Below are 19,397 nucleotides of genomic sequence, written 5' to 3' on the forward strand. Positions count from 1 at the left end.
ATCTTTAAATTAAAAAAAAAAATTCTTACTTATTCAATCTAAGTTCTCTTTTATGAAGATAACCGACAAAAAAAATATCTTGAAAGGCTTCAACAAATTTATGTTTCAATATGAATGTCACCAGGGATGGGAGAATATAGTTTCTATACTGTATAGAATAAAGACCAGGCTTTGAATTGCAGATCACTCACAAATGTACCTCCTCTGATCTTTAGTTTTTCAACCTAAAGCATGTGAATAGCACCATAAACTTGCAGGGTTATTGTGAGAATTGAATGAAATCATGAATTTAAAAGCACCTAACAGCTATAAAAGCTACTCTCCTTAGAGCAGTGCTTCTTGAACTATTTGTGGAGAATAACCAGTTTTCTTTTCAATTCATTATGGACTGATACATTTCTAAAAACACAACTAAGGTGAATTACTAAAAAATATATCACAAATTTGATGTCTTGGGAATGTTAAATTACCAGAAAATCTAAGCGCTTACTTTCAACTTCAGTAATCTTGTACATCAAAGACAAAGAGGTTGTAAACAGGCACTGGTCTACGAGCCAATTTTTGAGCAGTACTTATTCAGAGCATAGCACGTGCGATAGTACAGCACAATAGTTCAAAAGCACTAGCTCTGGTACCAGGCAACCAGGGTTCAAAGTCTTCTCCATCACCTACTAGCTATGTAACTTCAAGTTCTCTGTGCTTTGGTTTCTTCATCTCTAAAATGTGATTGTCAAAAATACGTGTTTCACAGGGTTGTGGTAAGAATTAAATGAGTTCATATATATAAACCAATCTGAAGAGTGACTGGGATGTTTCTAAGTGTTCAGTAAGTATTAGAAATTAATATAATTATTCAGTGAGTAATATCCAGAGAAAAAGTCATGATGTAATGTTTTTATGCAAATGTTGTTTTTCTATTTGTTTTTTTCTGTTGCTGTTTTATTTGGGGAAAAAATGGAGATTTATTTTAGCTTACAGAAAGGGAAAACATACATCTTTTATGCATGAAAATATTGCTTGAAAATGTATTAAAATTTAATAGTTTTTTTTTTTAAAGCTTCCTATGTACCAGGATTCTTAATGTTGTAGAGTTTCCCATCAAATTTAGTCTCTTTTATCTCTATAAGAAAAAATTCAGGGAATTACACTATAAAAGTTAAGATGAATTCTGACTTTTTTATAAGTAGAAAAACACTCTTCAAAATTTAATTATATCATGATTCTTGAAAGCACAAAGTATTTAAAAGGGAGAAAAAAGAATTAACAGTTGAAAGAGTTAGAGCAAACTAGACAATGAAATAAATTTTTTCAAGGAAAAACTCAAAAGAATAATACTTTTTCCAACGATACAATTAAAACATTGAATCACAATAAATTAGGGAAAAGTATATGAAAAAGAGGCATTACTGGACAGTTGAATTAAAACAGTATTTTCTAAAAGGTGTTTGATGCTTGGTCTTATTTACATAGTTAGACTAAAAACAACTTGCTCTAAATAATAATTAAGGGAAAAGAAATCTGTTCACTTTAAAGGCTATTAACAAGAAACAACTGATTTCATTGATCAAAATAGATTAGTTTATAAGGAAGAAATTCCTTTAGGAATCTAAGACACCTAAAATAAATAAAGCAAAAGCACACCATGCAAGTAACCCCACACAAATGGAGAGGAAATACTGGGGTGGAAATAAGCTTGCCCCAACAAATAAAAGAAAAATGTGATTTTCTCCTCTCTGTCTCTTCTGTTCTAACATGAAAGTATTTAGTAATTCTGGAAGAATGCCAACTCCAGTATACTGTCATCTTGAATTGGAGATGGTAGCAGGAGAAATACACTTAAGGCTTTTGCATTTACTTTTTGATCTAGTGTGATAGATAGAAGCAGTGGGTAGAAGGATATGCCCCAGAAGGTACAGAACCACAAGAAGGGACTCACCATAAGGCTGAGGCAACTGCTAATGTATACAAAAAGGACATCTAGGACAAGAAAAATTGAGATAACACTGATTTTTGACATTAGAAAAAAAATGAAGACGTTAAATGTCTTTAAGTTTTCAAGTCTTAAATGGCATTTTCTGATAATCACTCAAAATAGACAAAACTGATAATATGCCAAAATATTGTTTAGTTTGTGAGGTGGTCTCAGTATATGTACATTAAAAAAAATGAAACTACGAACCCCACCAGCAACAATAAAAAACGAAGAATATCAACTGGTTCATGTGCAAAAGAAGGTATGATACCCAAGAAAAAATAATTAGATGCTTAGAACTATGATTACAAATTCAACTCTTTTTAGGGACAGTTATCAAACTTTAACATGAGAACTTTTAAAAAAGTACATGTAGTGACAGAGATTTTTGGTGACCCCTCCGTATCCATTCCCGCCATCTTCCACAGAAATAGATTATTAGCTAGACACATGGACGCCTGGAAGAAACTATTACTTCCCATCTTCCCTTGCAGCTAGGGATGGCCATGTTCTAATCAATGAGATATAAGTTTAAGTGTCCTGTACAACTTCCAAGAATGTAACTTTTAAGGAGAGGAGGGGTACACACTTCTTCAATTCTTTCTCCTTTTTGTTGGCTGGAATGCAGACTTGATGGATGGATTTAAGCAGTCATCATGGACCATGATACAGAAACTCAGGCTGAGGAGAGCTGAGCAACAAGACAGAATCCTGAGTCCTTGCTGCTGTGGACCATCCCACCAGCACAAGATTACTACCTCCTAAATTTTTTCTTTAAATGCGAGAGGGCAATACACAACTATCTTCTTTGAGATATTATTTTATGTTTTTGGTAATTCACAGCCAAAACCAATCTTATGTAAAGTGGAGTGCTCCATGTGATAGAACCTAAAAGTATGGCATTAGTTTAGTTGGGCAGCAGGTAGAAAAAACCCATATTGCAGGCTGGAAAGCTAATTAAAGTTATATGTTTGCAAAATATTTGGTCAAATTGTCATCTGCTGAACCTTGGAAGACAGACCAAATGTTAACTAAGTCTGCAGCAGTAGAAGTGCAACAAATGATTCAGAACCTTAAATATGAGCTGGCTCCCCCTTACTGTTCTTAGCAACAAGGAACACAGATTAGGACTGGCCAGCTGCAAGCTGAGATTTAAGAAAACAGAGCTTTTCTAAGAAAATCTCTGTTTATGAATTACGGTCTAATTTGACTGAGAATTCTGTGATTTTGAGGTTTGCAAAAGCCAAGCAAAGCAATCACAAGCACTGGCTACAATACCATGGAAGATAGAATTGGTGCCCCATCATACATTGGCTCAGTTTTCTGGCAGTGATGTGATTAAGAGAGTTTCAGATGGTCTGAAAGGAGTCATCAGTAAGTTCAGAGGCGGGAGATAAACAGAGGCCAGAGGTCAATAAATAAGAGAGTCTTCAGGTTCAAAACTATACCCAGACATGACTTTCGACTACACTTGTTCATGGAACTGACAAGAAACAAATAGAATGAAAGCATACTAAATTTTTTAGGGAACTGGGCTGCCAAGGATACACCAGGATGATCTGCATATCATGTACAGCTCTTAAATCAATTTCCACGTCTCTAATCAGCACCAGAAGAAAGCAGGCATGGAAGTGTTAGAACCCAGGCAGAAGATCAGACTCCCTAATGCCTTTCACAGATATGGCTGTGAAGGCCAATCAACTAGGGAGTTTCTCTCACAGAGGGAAATCAGGGCTCATCAGATGGGATAACTGAAGAATGTCCTTCAGTGCTCGGGCAGAAAACCTTCATGATTTCTACCAAGCAGGGTTTGTTAATATCCAGCGAATAGTAGCTGATGTGTGTTTCACATTCTCCCATTTTTCAAATAGGAATTTTAAGAGTTATAATCATCTTATTTTTACTCCATTTTAAATGGGGAATTTATTGGGTTGCCCTTTAGTTTATAGCCATCAGTCCACAGAAAGCCACATCTGGACCTTCTAAAAAGGGTAGCACATCAACCATAGATCTTGGTACAGTAGGACAGGGTAACTAGATGGGGCTTGGGTTATCTCTCTTAGACAAAGGGTTATCTCTCTTAGACAAAGGATAAGTTCTGTATGTAGCAAGAAGAGTGATCAAATGGGAAACACTGAGACAGATACTACTAGTTGCTCCCTACTGTCTCACTTACTCTTATTTCCAACGGAGCCCTTTGTTTACAAATGGGAACAAGGCGACTCAAAATAAAAATTACATTGCTTAGCCTTTCTTTTTGCCAAGTGCAAACACGTGACTAAGTTCTGACCAATTGGATATAATCAAAGTAACGTGTGACTTTCAGAAAGCATTTAAAGGGAAGGAACACATACTCTTCTTTGCCTCTCACTTTCCTACAGACTAGAATGCAAATCTGATGGCTGGAGTTCAAGCAGCCATGTTGGACCATGAGATGAAAGCTTTAGCCTGCCTGCATCCCTGATATGCCAGAGCCTTATAAAGCCCTACTGCCTAGTCTGGACTGCATTTGCATGACTGAAAAATAAACTTCTACTTTCTTTATGCCATTACTTTTTTTCTGTCACTCACAGACAAACTGAACTTCGATTTTTATATACATAAATATACTTGTGTGTGTGTAAGCTAGTTAAAGCCTTTCTCAATAGCAGTAGGTTTTATGATATCATAAAGAAACTCAAATCTACCAAGTATAATTGTCTAAGGAAAAGAGGTTTGTTTTCATGTAAGACCTGTAATTCAGTATTTCTTTCTTATTCATGGAAAGCCTATAATAAACATTTATACTCACCCCCACCCGCTACACCAGAATTAACCTTAGAGTTTCACTATACTTACCAAACACTGTAGTTACAAGTATTTATATAATATTATCCATGATTTAAGAATGTCAGTCCCTAAAAGAGAGTTATCAAGTTTTACTGTGTTCATATTCTACACCTAACAAGTGGCTAACATATATTCTATAACCAATTAATAATAGTTGAATAAATGCAAGACTCTGGCTCCTTTGGAATTAATTCACAGTGATGTTTTTTGGTCTTATTTCCAGAATTTAAATTGGTCAGATTTTAATAATCTGAGATTCAAACTTTAAAAACAATTGTGGCTTACATTATCTAGTCTTTTCCCCACTGTTTGCTGCTGACTTAAGTTTTGGTACCTTTTGAGTAGTACTGCAAAGTCTAGTAGAGCAGTCAAAATTACATGCACTATACATGCTCCCTTGATTTGCTGTTGTTTCTGTTAAGAATGGAAGGTCCTGGATAGAATGATGAGGACTCAGTGAATGTCCATCAGAGGATGATGACACGGATGAGAAAGGGGAGGCAAGAGTGACCAATAACTGGTTCTCTCTCCTTAGGCAGCAGCAAGTGAGAAAATGATCAGTGCTAAGAACTGCAGCTGTTTATGAGCAGGATTTTGAGCTGTATATTTAATATACTTGGCTCTAGGGAAAAGGATAACTAGGAGGTAGAAATGAAGACTTACAAAGTTTTTACAACAAGCAGGTTATGTAGGATGATAGCTCTGCAACACATAACCATTAGTACAGCATTTTATTTACTTATATACACACTTCATGAAGAACGTACAGCTTACAGTTAAAGATGTTGTTACAGGTAAGGCACTCATTACTTCTATTTGAAGGTTTCCTCCATGTGGTCACATTCAAACAACTTATCACCACCTTAACCCAGTGACTCCACCTGGATGGGGAGTAAAAGCTAAAAAGGGCATACTGACTATAGAAAGAGGTATTAAATTTTTAAGAGAAAGCATGTAAAATTTTAAAATTTCTCTTTAAAAGTATAGTACAATTTTTAATTGGAGAATTATCATTATCCCTAATGTTTCTAAAAATTATCCTACCTGAAAAAGCTAGATGCCATGACAGCAACAAATAAAGTTTGGAGGACCACAGGCTGGAGCCTGAATCTGAATCTGCCAGTTACTAGCACAGTAACTTGGGGCAAGTCTCTTAACTATGTGCCTTAATTTCCTCACCTGGAGAATGGGGGTAATAATATTTCCTATCTCGTGTGTGCCACGGTGAGAATTACGTGAGTTAACCTCTATAATTTGCACATTACTTTCGACACATTATATGCTCAATAAATGTTGTCTAGTAAGTATTGTTAGCTATTAGCCAGCAGGGGTCCACAGAACACTGAATCTCTAAGAACGCAGAGTACTATGTTCCACTAAAGGGAACATATCAGTTTCTCTGCAAACATCAGGGGATTTTCTTGCCTATGAAAAGAGAACTTTAATTAAAGCAGACTGAGAAATACTACTCTAAGCCTTAATGTTATTGGTTCCAGAGTAAGTGCCATTCTTCAACAAATACATATTATCCCTGCTTCTTGTTCTTGTGCCCCTGGTTGCCATGTACACAGTGCAACCATATGGAGGTGAAGGGGGACAAACCAAGCACTGTGCTAGGAACCGAGGATGCGGCCATCAACCAAGGACCAGGAAGACTTGTTCTCATGTTAGCCATGACTACAACTCAGTAGCTTTTGAACACTTATAGTATTTGGTAAAGAAAGTAATCTAACAATACTTTTTATTTTCTCATATAACCCAGAGCACCTAGCCCCACGACTGCTTATAGGAGGCAACTCCAATTGGCATTTGACCCTTACCATTTTCATTTCCCTAGAACTGCAACATCCCTTGGCTTCCACGGTGTTATTTCCTTCTGGGTCTCCTCCTACACTGGCTTGATTGTGCCTTTTCAGCCTCTGTCACAGGATCCTTTTTCCTTTTCCACCACTCAAGTATTGATGTTCCCTGGACTTCTGTTCTTGGCCTGTTTTCTTTCTTTTGGATGATCTCATCACCCACAGCTTCGTCTACTCCTCAAAAGCTGATGACTGCCAAGTATTTCTCTCCAGACCCTCATCTCCCTCCTGGGCTCTTGACCCACATTTTCTATAGCCTGCAGGAGCAGTTCTGGATTGCCTACAAAGGCCTTTCAGATTCAATATGTCTAAAACCAAAGCCATTATCTTTTCCACCCAAATTCCTCCTTCTTCTCATTTCCTTATCTTGGTTAACTACATCTTCTTCTACTATGTCTTGAGACAAGATACCAAGGAGCCATGCTTGACACTCATGCCTACCTTCCTCATCTTCCCTTCTGAGCACACACTGTAAATTTTTATCTTCTCAGCATCTGTTGAGTCCACCTTATTGTCTCCACCCCTAGAGCAACATGCCTTAGGTTAGAACAACAATAGAGTACTGGCTCTGCAATAACATGGCCTGAGTTTTCATCAAGGTTCTGTCACTAACTGCATGACCATGGGGAAATTACTTAACATCTTTGGGCCTTAAAAATTAAATAAGCTAGTATATGCAATGCCTTCATAGCAGTATTTGGCACAAAAGTAAAACTCAAAAATATTAGTTATTGGTTTTATTACTATTAGCATGTTAAGTAGTATTGATATTGATATTGTTACTGTTCCATTCGCTGGGCACAAAACAGATAAATGAAAAAGTGAATCATTTAATTAACAAGTATTATTAGAATGGGCTGGAAGATTGTTACACAGTAGAAACTGAGGATCTAGTCCTATTATGCATTAAGTCGCTATGGGATTTCAACAAGTCTTTTTAACCATGTGAACCCTGACCTTCACTCTATAAAGTGCAGATTAAAAATATCTAACCTAGATACTTGCTAAGGTTTTTGTGACAACATCCTGACAATATGTGAGCCCTGTGGAATAAAAGAAGCACTCTGAAAGGAAAAATGCTTACTATTAGAATATGGCTTGACAGACTCTAATGTTTACAACAAAACGTTGAGGTAGAGAAAACATACAAAGGATTAAGGGAAGGGAGCGTCTCAGTTCCTAGAAGGAATAACACAATCATATTACAAAAGGAGGTGGAAAGAGGTGAGTGGTGATGAGACTTCTCTCTGAACCAGGCTAGAAGGACAATAGAAAGCTAAATCAATAGAAAATTTAATTACCTTCAAACCAATTAATCAAATTTGGGGTAATCCCCAAATAATACGGTATTTAGCACATGATGTCAAAATCTTCCAAATATAAATATAATACCATGTTCAAAAAGTAAATGATTTTCTACTAGATAACTGTTCCAATGATATGTATTCATTCTCTTGAAAAAATTTAAAAGTAGCAAGGGAGAGAAGGGAAAAGAACAGAACTTCACTACCTCAGAAAGAAATATGACAAAAGATAAAAGCGTGAACAAGACCCTAGGGACTCCAAAAATAACAACCTAGTTAAAGATATTAAGAATGATGAAAAAGAGCCAGAAAACATCTTTGAGGGAAGTGTTTTGCCTAAATTATTTTGGAGGTGGTTATTCAGCAAACAGAAACACACCTGGGAATGCATCTGGAAGAAAACTTAATTATTGAATCCTTGTTGAATCATTCTGGTTTTTTTTTTTTTTTTTGCAATTTTCTTTTCTTCTATTCTGACAAATATTGCTATTTACGTTTCCAAGCCACTAGGAATAAAACTAGACAGAGGGGGAAAATAAACAGAATAAAATACAAGTTTAATGTAATTTGCCTTTTATCAGATTGTGCTCCAGTATGGACACACGGATGACAGGGACTAATGACAGGAAGAAAAAGAACTCAGGATACTAATGAGTGAGCACGACTTTTTTGCAGATAGATTGGAAAAGTAGGGAAAAGGACAGGCTGGATGATATGAGAAAACTGTGACTCAGAGAAATCATCCTGCCAGATTGACCCCAGCTTCATGCCCTTGTGCCCCTTCACTGTCTGAGCGTACAGTAGAGAGGTCAGAGGACAGAACTTTCTCTGCAAAGCTGCCACTTCCCCTCTAGTTTGTTTTCCCCACAAAAAGATTCCCCTTTACCCCTGAGTACTCATTAGTTATTGGTTGTGGCATTTCACTTGGAAATCTCTGGGTATAGTAAACTTAGGGGTGTGTGAATGGATATCACAGGGCTAAAAGGGTTAGTATGGGAAATAAGACAAATTAATCCAGAAGTGCACAGTACACTGACAAATGATAATGGTAAATTCTGAGATAGATAATACCATGGAATTAAAAGTCAACACAGGGCTTCCCTGGTGGCGCAGTGGTTGAGAGTCCGCCTCCCGATGCAGGGGACGCGGGTTCGTGCCCCAGTCTGGGAGGATCCCACGTGCCGCGGAGCGGCTGGGCCCGTGAGCCATGGCCGCTAAGGCTGCGTGTCCAGAGCCCGTGCTCCGCAACGGGAGAGGCCACAACAGTGAGAGGCCCGCGTACCCAAAAAAAAAAAAAAAAAAAAAGTCAACACAAAGACGCTAACGTTAGTACGGTGCAAGTTACTTTAGATCCATGCAACTTGTAAGGAAAACAAACTGGTCATTAATTCATTCAAATTTTATTTACTGAGTGAGGGAGAAGAACCTTGTCTCCCAAGTTTAAGGTCTAGTTAACATAAATCAAAAGTCCACTGGACTTTTAACAAAATAATTTGTGTAAATGGTTAGGTCTTTTAATTCATAAACCATTTCTTTTTTTTTTGTTTGTTTGCGGTACGCGGGCCTCTCACTGTTGTGGCCTCTCCCGCTGCGGAGCACAGGCTCCAGACGCGCAGGCTCAGCGGCCATGGCTCATGGGCCCAGCCGCTCCGCGGCATGTGGGATCTTCCCTGACCGGGGCATGAACCCGTGTCCCCTGCATCGGCAGGCGGACCCTCAACCACTGCGCCACCAGGGAAGCCCCAACCATTTCATTTCTTAAAACATATCTATCAATAGGACATTCTTGCATATTTCTTTCACACTTTCATGTGTGAATTTGAGGACTAAGTGATTCTTTTACTTAGCATTAGAACATATTCTTGAGAAAAGAGCTCTGCATATTGTCATTTTTAAAAAATATATGTGAATATACAGTTTATGTTGGGGAGTGACTGTGCAAATTCAACGCTGCTCAAATGGGGTAGGACCCAATTAAAGTTTATGTCCAAGGTCCCAAGGTCCTGGGAACCCTAATTACATCCTTGCCATATATCACAGTGAAAAATCCTCTCGTTGGGAAGTAAGTCTTTAAAATTACACAAGAAAATAAAAATAAATGATTCAAGTTTTCTACTTTTTAAAATCTCAGTATTATGTTAAAAAGACAACAGAGAAGCCAGTAAAGTGACAGGTAATGAAAACAGTAACAGTTATGAGGTATTTATTAAAAATTATAAAAACACAAATCTCTCTCAAACCAGAATCGCATCTCCTGCTTTGTTCTATGTAGTTTTCTTCCATCTCCCTATAAATCCCATTACATATTTCAAGAAATCATCTTATCCATTTAAATAAAAACATCAAAGCACTTAGTTAATTTTCCAACAGGATTAATAAATTTGAATAGAATAATTTCAGTCATATGATTGTCTGCTCATGACCAGCGGTTTTAAATTAGTTTATTAAGTAATTTAGACACTTTTCTTTGTAAAGGTTGCCTGATTTAGTACATCCCCATATGCCTCCACACGTGCTAACACTACCAGGTTATCTTCAATCTAGCTGCCATTATGGGAGTAGCTGCCAACTTTCAACCAACTGAAGAGAATAATGAATCAGCTTCAAGTTGGCTCATATGTAAACTTCTACTGCTCCCAGCTAAAACAGGGGCCAATTTCAACTGTAAAGAAAATTAATTAAAAAGATTTCACCTCCACTGTTTGAGAAACATGGCACCACGAACACCACTGAACTAACAGCTTAAAAGCATGCAGCTTTATGTAAAATCCCATAGTGTGGATTTCAGTCTTAAATGCTGTAGGTTGTTTTAAAGATTGGATTTTTTGAGGAAACAGATCAGGAAATGCCTCGTCCCTAAATTCATAACATGAATATTTGAGAAGCCTCACACTGCTGGAGAAAAAAAATAAATAAATGAGACTCTTGTTTGTTAAAGGTTCATTACAAAAAAGACTTCAAAGGCTTCAGAGGAAACAAGATGCAAATGAAAAGGGCCACATTTATACTCCTTCTAAAAAACAGAAGGAGTGAGCACCAGACATACCATTTTAAGTGAGAGCCATTGTATGAATGTAGTGTTAGGCATAAACTAGGGCAATGTGGTAATATCAGACCCTCTTTCTAAGAATGACAATGCTGTATTAAATTTTAATAAACACTGAACAAAATAATTTTATGCTGGATCAGTTATCCAGACTAGTGGTTCTATAGAAACCCCTGAAACTTTGGTGTTTCCAAGAATCATGAATCTATTTGGCATAAAGCTATGCTAGTTTTTATAGGGAAAAGTAAGCACATGTCAGAGCAGAAGAGTGCTTAAAATATTTCATTTATTTCTAAATGTCCATCATAGTTGGAAATTATTCACTGGATAGATGAACTTCCCTGAGAGGACAGGAAAACTTTTCCACTAGAGAGTAAAGTTAGATTATAGAGTCCTTACAAGATTGAGGCTATACTATTCTTTACAAGCAACAGGATAGATGGGACAAAACATACAAATTTTTGGTTCTGATGAACTCTCTAAAACTATATAGAGTACAGAGTTAATTTTTTTAAAATCACCTGGAGATGCTAACTGGCTAGACTCATGTTCTCCAATCCCAGTGAGTCACGGAACCTGAAACTGAAATTGTGGATGGACGGGTGGGATAGGTTGTCTTCTCCAGGCATCTCTAATTTCCTCTCCAGGGATCTCTGATATTTCCAGTGCTGGAAATACTGGAGCTCCCTAGGTAGGTTCTGGAGCCTTCCACACAGTTGGGATAGTTCTAGAAAAGTCACATGGATGCCACAGTGTAATTCAGAATCCAAAGAAAGAATAATGAGCTTAGTACTATTTTCTAATACTTTGATGGTATCATCTTTTGGCCCCTATTTAGCTCATGGATGCTGTTGAAACTGTTCAAAATGCAACAGATTTAAAAGGTCCATCTTTGGAGTAACATAAAAGGCTAAAGCTTGTTGGGAAATTGTTGCCCAGTTAAGTAGCCACATTAATTTCCCAAACAACTGAGTCAGCACTCACCCAAATGGAGGTAAAAGGAGCTGTAGATTCCTTAACCTCACTGAATCACGTTAACACAACTATTTGGAAAGTGTTCTAGTCCATTCTGCACAACAGGCTGCACGTCTACACTCGGCAAAATCTTGTGCAACAGGTGTGGACTGTGTGCATTATTTGCTACTGCTCTAGTAAGCAAAAGGCAAGAAATTTCACAGATGTAACCAATTGTTTGCAATTCTGAAAACATGCTATTCACCAGCACCAGCGTGCCCCAAAGGACTCTCTTACATCAGACAAGTTTACCTATAATAAGCTAGAATAAATGCAAAGGAGGGATACAGGCCAACAACAGACATCTAATGTAAAAATTGTTATTCTTTAGCCTTGCTCTCAGTTCTGTTCAAGATCAGGAAGTATTACAGATCCATCATTATTCTGTTTTCAACTTTGAAAGTTGTATATACTTAACGATTATAATTATGAAATCTTAGAATAAATATATTTTCTATTCACTGATTTGAATATTCGAACAATTAGCTGTATTTGCTTGAATGCACACCAAGTGTCTTTATTTCTGGTAGTTAGGATAATCAAGAAATGCCTGGAGGTGAAAAAAAAAATTAGACACGTAAAGGGAAGATGAGGAAGGAAGGAGAAAGTAAACAGAAGAAGAAAAAGATTTTTAAAAGATCTGTATGTAGTCAGGATAAGTGACTAACTGAAGGTGGAAAAAATAATTGCTTACAATTTGTATAAAGCAATTATATCCATGTAGTACTTGGTACAAAGGTACATAATTATAAACAAGAAGATGGAAATAAAGAGTTGTATTTTAATTTAGAAAAACAACAGAGGAAAAGATTATGGGAAAAAATTATGGAAAGTAGAAAGACCCAGGCCACAAATATGCCAAGATAAATGACACAGCCCCAGTGGGGAGAACAGTGCCCCAGATGAGAATGTTCTGTATGACCTTGGCCAGCATTATTTCCTGCCTTTTATAATCACAAAAGGCATTCAACGTTTGGTGATGATGAGAAGTAGGATTTTGAAGAATATAATTATAGGCTGCAAGTGTTTTCTGTGGAAGCAAAATTATCATTCATGTCTGAGATTGTGTAAATGTGCCTTAATTTTGGTCAATGGCAATTTGAACTTTTTAAAAAAACAGAATCCCAAAATCTCCTTATAAATCCCATTCTGCAAGAAAACCACAAGGATAAGTGTGTAAAAGCAAAGACATTCCCAGATACTCTTCAAAAAAGTGGTATCTCAGAGAAAATTATCTCTTTCGTAGTGACATGATTTGACCTACCTCCACGTCAAAATCAGTTGACAACTTCAAAAAGCCACATTAAAGGAGATTTAAGCAGAGCACAGCTAACGCAGTTTTCATCTACTAGGTCAGGTACAGAAATGATCACAATGCACATTACCTTAGCAAGACTGCCAACTCTACACAAATCAATGGGGTGCGATGCACAGATGGAAGGTGGATAAAACTGAGGGGCAAGAAGAAACCACATCAAGGGTGTCTAAGGAAAACTTAAAGGCTTTGAAAGCTTCCAAAGTCCCACCTCTCTCTGGTACCTTTAATTGTGGCTACCATAAGTGCATTTTTGCCACATGCTTTTAAAAGAAAAAAGGAGATGGTTATTTCTTAAATGCTAACAGACTTACTTGTCTTTCAGAAAATCCACTACTCTTTTGAAGTCAGCCACGCAGTATTCTCTTTTCATTTCCATGAGCACAGTGTCAGAGGCAGACTGGACTGGTATGTGCAGAAAGGCATAGACTCGGGGGTGATTAAGGATTTTTGCCATTTCCTTGAAAAAGATGGAAGGAGAAAACAATCACTGTAACAAAGCAGAGAATGGTTTCCCTCAGATCAATTCTCACGAGTACAAGCAAATACACACAGCTGAAAACGGACCAATCTTCTAGGCTCCCCGAGGGAAAGTCCACCGGCATCACTCTAGGGTGACATCTGGGAATTTAACATGACTTTCGGAGGATTTCACAGAAGTGTTATTTCCTCACGGTCATTGCCTCTCTTAGGTGACGAAACAGACATAAAGTCATGTAATGCCTAGAGAGTAAAAAAGATTTTTGCATACTTCAAAATAAACACCACTCCTCCCTTCCCTCAAAGCAGTGTTATATTCTGCCCTGTTACATTAGCAGCAGAAGCAGCAACATTTAAGGCAAACGGTCACAGCTGTAGAATCCTGTATACTTGAATAAAGTTCCCAAATTTAGGGCAAGTCAACACTTTTTTTTTTTTAACGCTGAAGGAGAAAAAGAAATCTGTTAACTCACCTGTTTCTTTTCTAGCTAGTTAGCAAACACTTATTTTTGAGTATCTACTATGCAAAAGGCAGAGTATCAGACAATGAAGCCAACCAGTTCACCAATGGTCACCTACTGCTATCTACCTTTAAGCTGCGGAGTTCCAAAGAAGAGAAATAAGGAAAGAGCAGAAAGAAGAACCTGTCTTGCAAAGTTAAAGAGAGCAAGTTTAAGTGAAACAAATTAGGAAATTCAGAGATTGTTCTAAATTCCTCCAAGGATACAAAGTGGGTAGAAAAAAGAGTGGTAAAAGGAAAACGGTGGTAAGGAAACCATTTATGTGAGCAAAAAGAAAAATGTGACTAATTTATGGCCCATCAATGGGTTGGGGGAGAAGAAGGAAGGAGAAAAAGAGGGGGAGGGGAAAAGGGGGGAGAAGAGAGAGAACACTAAAGGTCCAATAGAGATAAACATGTCAAGAAAGGAACTGCTCTTTAATAACTTGCATGTGTCCAGTGAGTTTTAGTTTTCAGAGTACTGTACCATACTTTCACATCTGTCATCTCGTTTTATCATTAGAACAGTATTCTGAAGGATCTTATGGAGTCGAAGAGCCACCTAATTCCATACAGTCACCTCTCAGCTATTCAGGGCTCAGTCATGCATGTGTATCACCCATACCCTTCATTCCTTCATTTTCTTTCCGTTGACTATTAGTATTTTGACCAAAGTGGAAGAATAGAGTGACAAACTCAAACTAACCATCTTCTTAGGAGCAGCTTAGTTGGTTTAAAAAATCCTTCTAAGAGATTCAAATAACCAAATGATACTACTCATGGATATCCTTTATTGACCTTCTCTTCCAGGAATTAATAGGGATATACCTTGTTATATATAGATTACTAAATTGGAACTGAAGTTCAAGAATTTCTTATTTAGCAGCAAAATAACTGGCTAACACATCATCTGAAGATTTCCTTCACAAAAGTGTTCCTTTTCTTGGCTGGGTATTTAGTTAGAAGGCTCTTCATCTCCTTACTCAACACCTTCCATGTATAATAAGGCTGTGGGATACAGGGCAACATTTATCACTACCTACTCTACAATAAATATGTTGTCCTCCTGCTAGATTTTCTGTCTTTCAGGTTTTTCACACTTGAATATCAAGATTCTTGAACAGTGTGAGAAAAACAAATTATACAAAAATATCTGTTTCCTAAAGGCGCAGGACTCAGCTTTAGTTAACTTTCAACATACATACTGTGGTAAAAAAAATGACACGTTAACAAATAACACAATTTGTGAAATGAAATTTTACTCTCGATCTCTGTGCCTTGGTTTTCTCATCTGGAGAATGGAGATAGTGGTAATACCCACCTCACTGGGCTACAAGGCCGTTGTAAAAATAAAATAAGATAATCCAGTATGTGCTTATATGTTGGCTCTCAATACATAAATTATCTAACATTCTTCTTCCCTGGAGAGTATTGAAAGTTCATAGTAACACGTTTTCATACACATGAATGGGACTTTATCCATAAACAGAATAGCTTTTCAACAAGGCAGTTTCCTTACCTAGTAAGTGAAGGAGAGATAACTTGTACTGACTTGCAAAATCTAAATTTGAAAGGGGTTCCCAGTAAACATGACCCAGGGCCAGAAAGGGTGCAGTTTCTGTTGGAAACGCTCAGGGTGGCCTTCTCCTATAAACAGGATACTGCACTAGATGAAGCACTGCCCTATTATAGTATGACAATTTTCAAATTAAAATGTTAATAGCAAACAAGTAGGATAAATTTGGTGGGTTTTTCCCCTTTGGCTCAAGATTAGATTTCCCGCTAGTAATCATCTTCAGCTTCATGCTACAGACTTTGCAACTTTGTAATAGTAGGCACCAGAACACAAAATAAAAATAAACTTGCCCCTTATTTAAAGTCTGTATTTCTTCTACTAAAAGAATCACGACTTAACATAGATTAATGTACCCCAAAGAGACAAAGTACATATTTTTTCTTTTGTTTTTCCTTTGATCCCTCTTCTCAGCACTGTTGGTTAAGAGTAACCTTTGGGCTACTTCCCCTTTCAAAATTCTTCTCTATTTTTAAGGTTCAGCTTAGAGTTACAGATTCTCTGGTGCAAGAGATGACTTCCTCCTCTGTGATTCCTCAGCAGCCTGTTCGTGGTGTTACCAAAATATCTCCTTGGTTCTACTTTGCAACATGGGTCATGCATCTCCAGACGGAAGATGGACAAGGGCTGCGATTATGTTTGACTCCTCTCTGGATCTCTACAATGGCTAGGACTGTGCTGAGTACACCGCCAAACATATAAACGCAGATCTGAGTCAAAACTACATCAAGATACAAAGAGAGAGATTTAAAATATAATTGCTATTTGATAGGAAGACAAATTTTCAATTAGCTCCATTTGGTTACCATTTATTTGGTAAATGAGCACATATTCAGGCAGGTAAACAAGCAGATAGCCTGTTTTAATTTTAGAACAGTGAAAAATTATATATGAATATGTAAGTAAATATATATCTAAGAAAAGATCAGATTCTTTATAGGTAGCCCCACCATGGGTTATAATTTTAAAAGTCTCTTGGAGCCTTGGATTGGAATTACAATGTACATTCTTACGGAAATAATTTATAAATGGTGTGCCCAAGAACAGCAGCCATGAGCACCCCTAAGCTCAGAGCTGGGTAAGAGGGTCTGAGTAGACAGGCAAGTATGTGTGCAGACATGTGTGCACACAGGCCTGTGTAGGTCTGTGTGTGCATGCAGGCACATGTGTGTGTTTTAAGGAGCCCTGGTAGCAACTAGCATAGAAATAGTATCTATTTTAATATATGGTCATTTTTTATTTAAGGGTTGATGTACCAAGGCTGCTTAAAATAGATGGTGACTATTTCATAGGTAAAGACCAGAGAATGTCTAACAGATCAACAAAACAGTATTTCTACCTGGTGTTTTCACATGGGGTTTTCCTATTACAAATTGGTGTTCATCTCACTATTTGTGATTTTTTAATGAACTTAAAAAGCAAAGAAAAAATAATGAATGAAAACAGGCTTAATTTTAAAAAGCAATTTATGTATGGTGCATTTTTAAAAGAAGTGTTAAGTTTCACTTTTATTGCCCAGCAGTCACCAAATTCATCATCATATTCTACCTGGTTTTGAATATATATACTACCAGCTGAACAAAGTCACTCAGTGTATATTAATGCTTGCATTCAGATGTCTCTGCATTCACAGTGAAAGCCCTCTCAGATTATAGCTTTGTTAGGAAGTATTGTATCTGCATACTTAAAATGCTAAACTTTATGTAACATCGCTATGTTTTTTTTTTCAGCTAATCTAAGATATATGTTGAAGCAAGAAAATACCTCAAAAAAAAAAAAAAAGACAAACTATACCATTTACCCTTAGGCATGAAAAGATAGCTTATTTAACATATAATTCACATACCATACCATTCACTCATAAAATGTATGCAATTAAATGTTTTTTAGTATATTCACAAAATGGTGCAGTTTGCCTGGAAATTTCTTGTTTACCACTCAAAATTAAACTCCATTTGGGGTGGAACTTTCTGTGGCCCATACAACACTTAATTTCTTCATCCCCGTTCTACTTTTGTAATTAATATACAATTCCATTCCAGTATTTATTGAAAACTGGTTAAGAAAAAGGACTCAGCAGTCTGACAGGCTTAGGTTCTACATTTAGTTATTTCATTTACTGCTCTTCACTGGGGACAAATTATTTAAATGTCTCCGAATGTTCATTTTCTTCATTCATAAAATGACAATGTATCAGCAGGATGCATTAGGTTATGCTGTATAGCATACGATCTCAAAAATCTCAGTGGCTGAGCCCGTGCGCCACAACTACTGAAGCCCGCGCGCTGAAACTACTGAGCCCGCGTGCTGCAACTACAGAAGCCCGTGCTCCGCAACAAAGAGGAGCCACTGCAATGAAAAGCCTGCACACCGCAAGGAAGAGTAGCCCCCGCTCGCGACAACTAGAGAAAGCCCGTGTGCAGCAACGAACACTCAATGCAGCCAAAAATAAATTTAAAAATTAAAAAAAAAATCTCCGTGGCTTATAACAACAAAAATGTAATTCTTCTTCATGCTACATATCTTTCATGGACTGGCTAATAAAGCTTTGCTCAAGTTGTTTCCACTTGCAAACTGTGAATGTGGAAGAGGGGGAGGAAAAGAGAATCATTGGCTTAAACCTTCTTCCCGCATTTCACTGGTTGTTGCAAGTCACACACCTGCTCCTGAGCTTAACTAGGCAGATATTCTCACGCTCCCACGGAGAGGGAAAGCAGAATATTTGGTAAACGGTGATACGATCTACCATAGAGATAATAAAAATACCTGCACTGTGGAGGGAGGAGTCAGATGAGATACATAAAGTATAGATACTCAGTCGAGTGCCGAGTGCCGGACACAAGTGAGTGCTTCCCCATCCAAGGAGGCAGTTGTGTTTACATGTTTGTTTATAAAATGCAAAGGAGGTTACTGCGTTCTTTGCATCCCCATCCCAGAAACACAGTTTTCTGTTTATAAATACTTGTTTGGCTGCATCATTTCACATACCAAGCAACCATAACTAGAGCAGTGAAATCACCAGAACATTGTTTCGACTCTGTACCGCGTGATGTGCAAAACGAAAGTTAGCATCCTTTGGGATATTCAGACCATAAACAAGTAAGAGTTAAATATTTCTAAAAAAATCTTTAATATCTGCCTTCCCATTGGGTTCTTTAATTATTTACGTCATATTTGGGAGAAGCCAATAGAATTTGTCTGAGTTGAACACTCAGTCTAACTGGGTTGCATGTATTATCCCCATTAAATTGATCAGGTATTGATTTGTTCTTTTAGTGTCTGGTAGACATGGTCTTTTTTTTAATGGAAAAAAGGGCAACTATATTTTAAATATATATATATATTATATATATATATATAAACATATATACTTTATATATACATAATTTTTAACATACACCAATGCATGTTATAGTGTTTGAATCACAACAGATTTTATTGTTAGCTTTCTTGTCTATTTTATTTTAAAATTAATACAGTAAAATTGACTTTTTTCTATGTGTTCA

At 37.1% G+C, this 19,397-nt stretch overlaps 1 protein-coding gene across 6 annotated transcripts in view; it reads right to left on the reverse strand.

Annotated features, from left to right (window-relative positions):
• CDKAL1 (CDK5 regulatory subunit associated protein 1 like 1) overlaps positions 1–19,397 on the reverse strand; it is a 654,793-nt gene that overhangs the window by 221,786 nt on the left and 413,610 nt on the right. For all 6 annotated transcript variants that reach the window (XM_033434817.1, XM_033434820.2, XM_049716364.1 and 3 more), the window contains one exon: positions 13,654–13,799. In XM_033434817.1, the coding sequence (XP_033290708.1) occupies positions 13,654–13,799 (146 nt within the window). The remainder of the gene's footprint in view (positions 1–13,653; positions 13,800–19,397) is intronic.

This window comes from Orcinus orca, chromosome 10 (genome assembly GCF_937001465.1).
Source record: "Orcinus orca chromosome 10, mOrcOrc1.1, whole genome shotgun sequence".
In the NCBI taxonomy this organism is placed as follows: Eukaryota; Metazoa; Chordata; class Mammalia; order Artiodactyla; family Delphinidae; genus Orcinus; species Orcinus orca.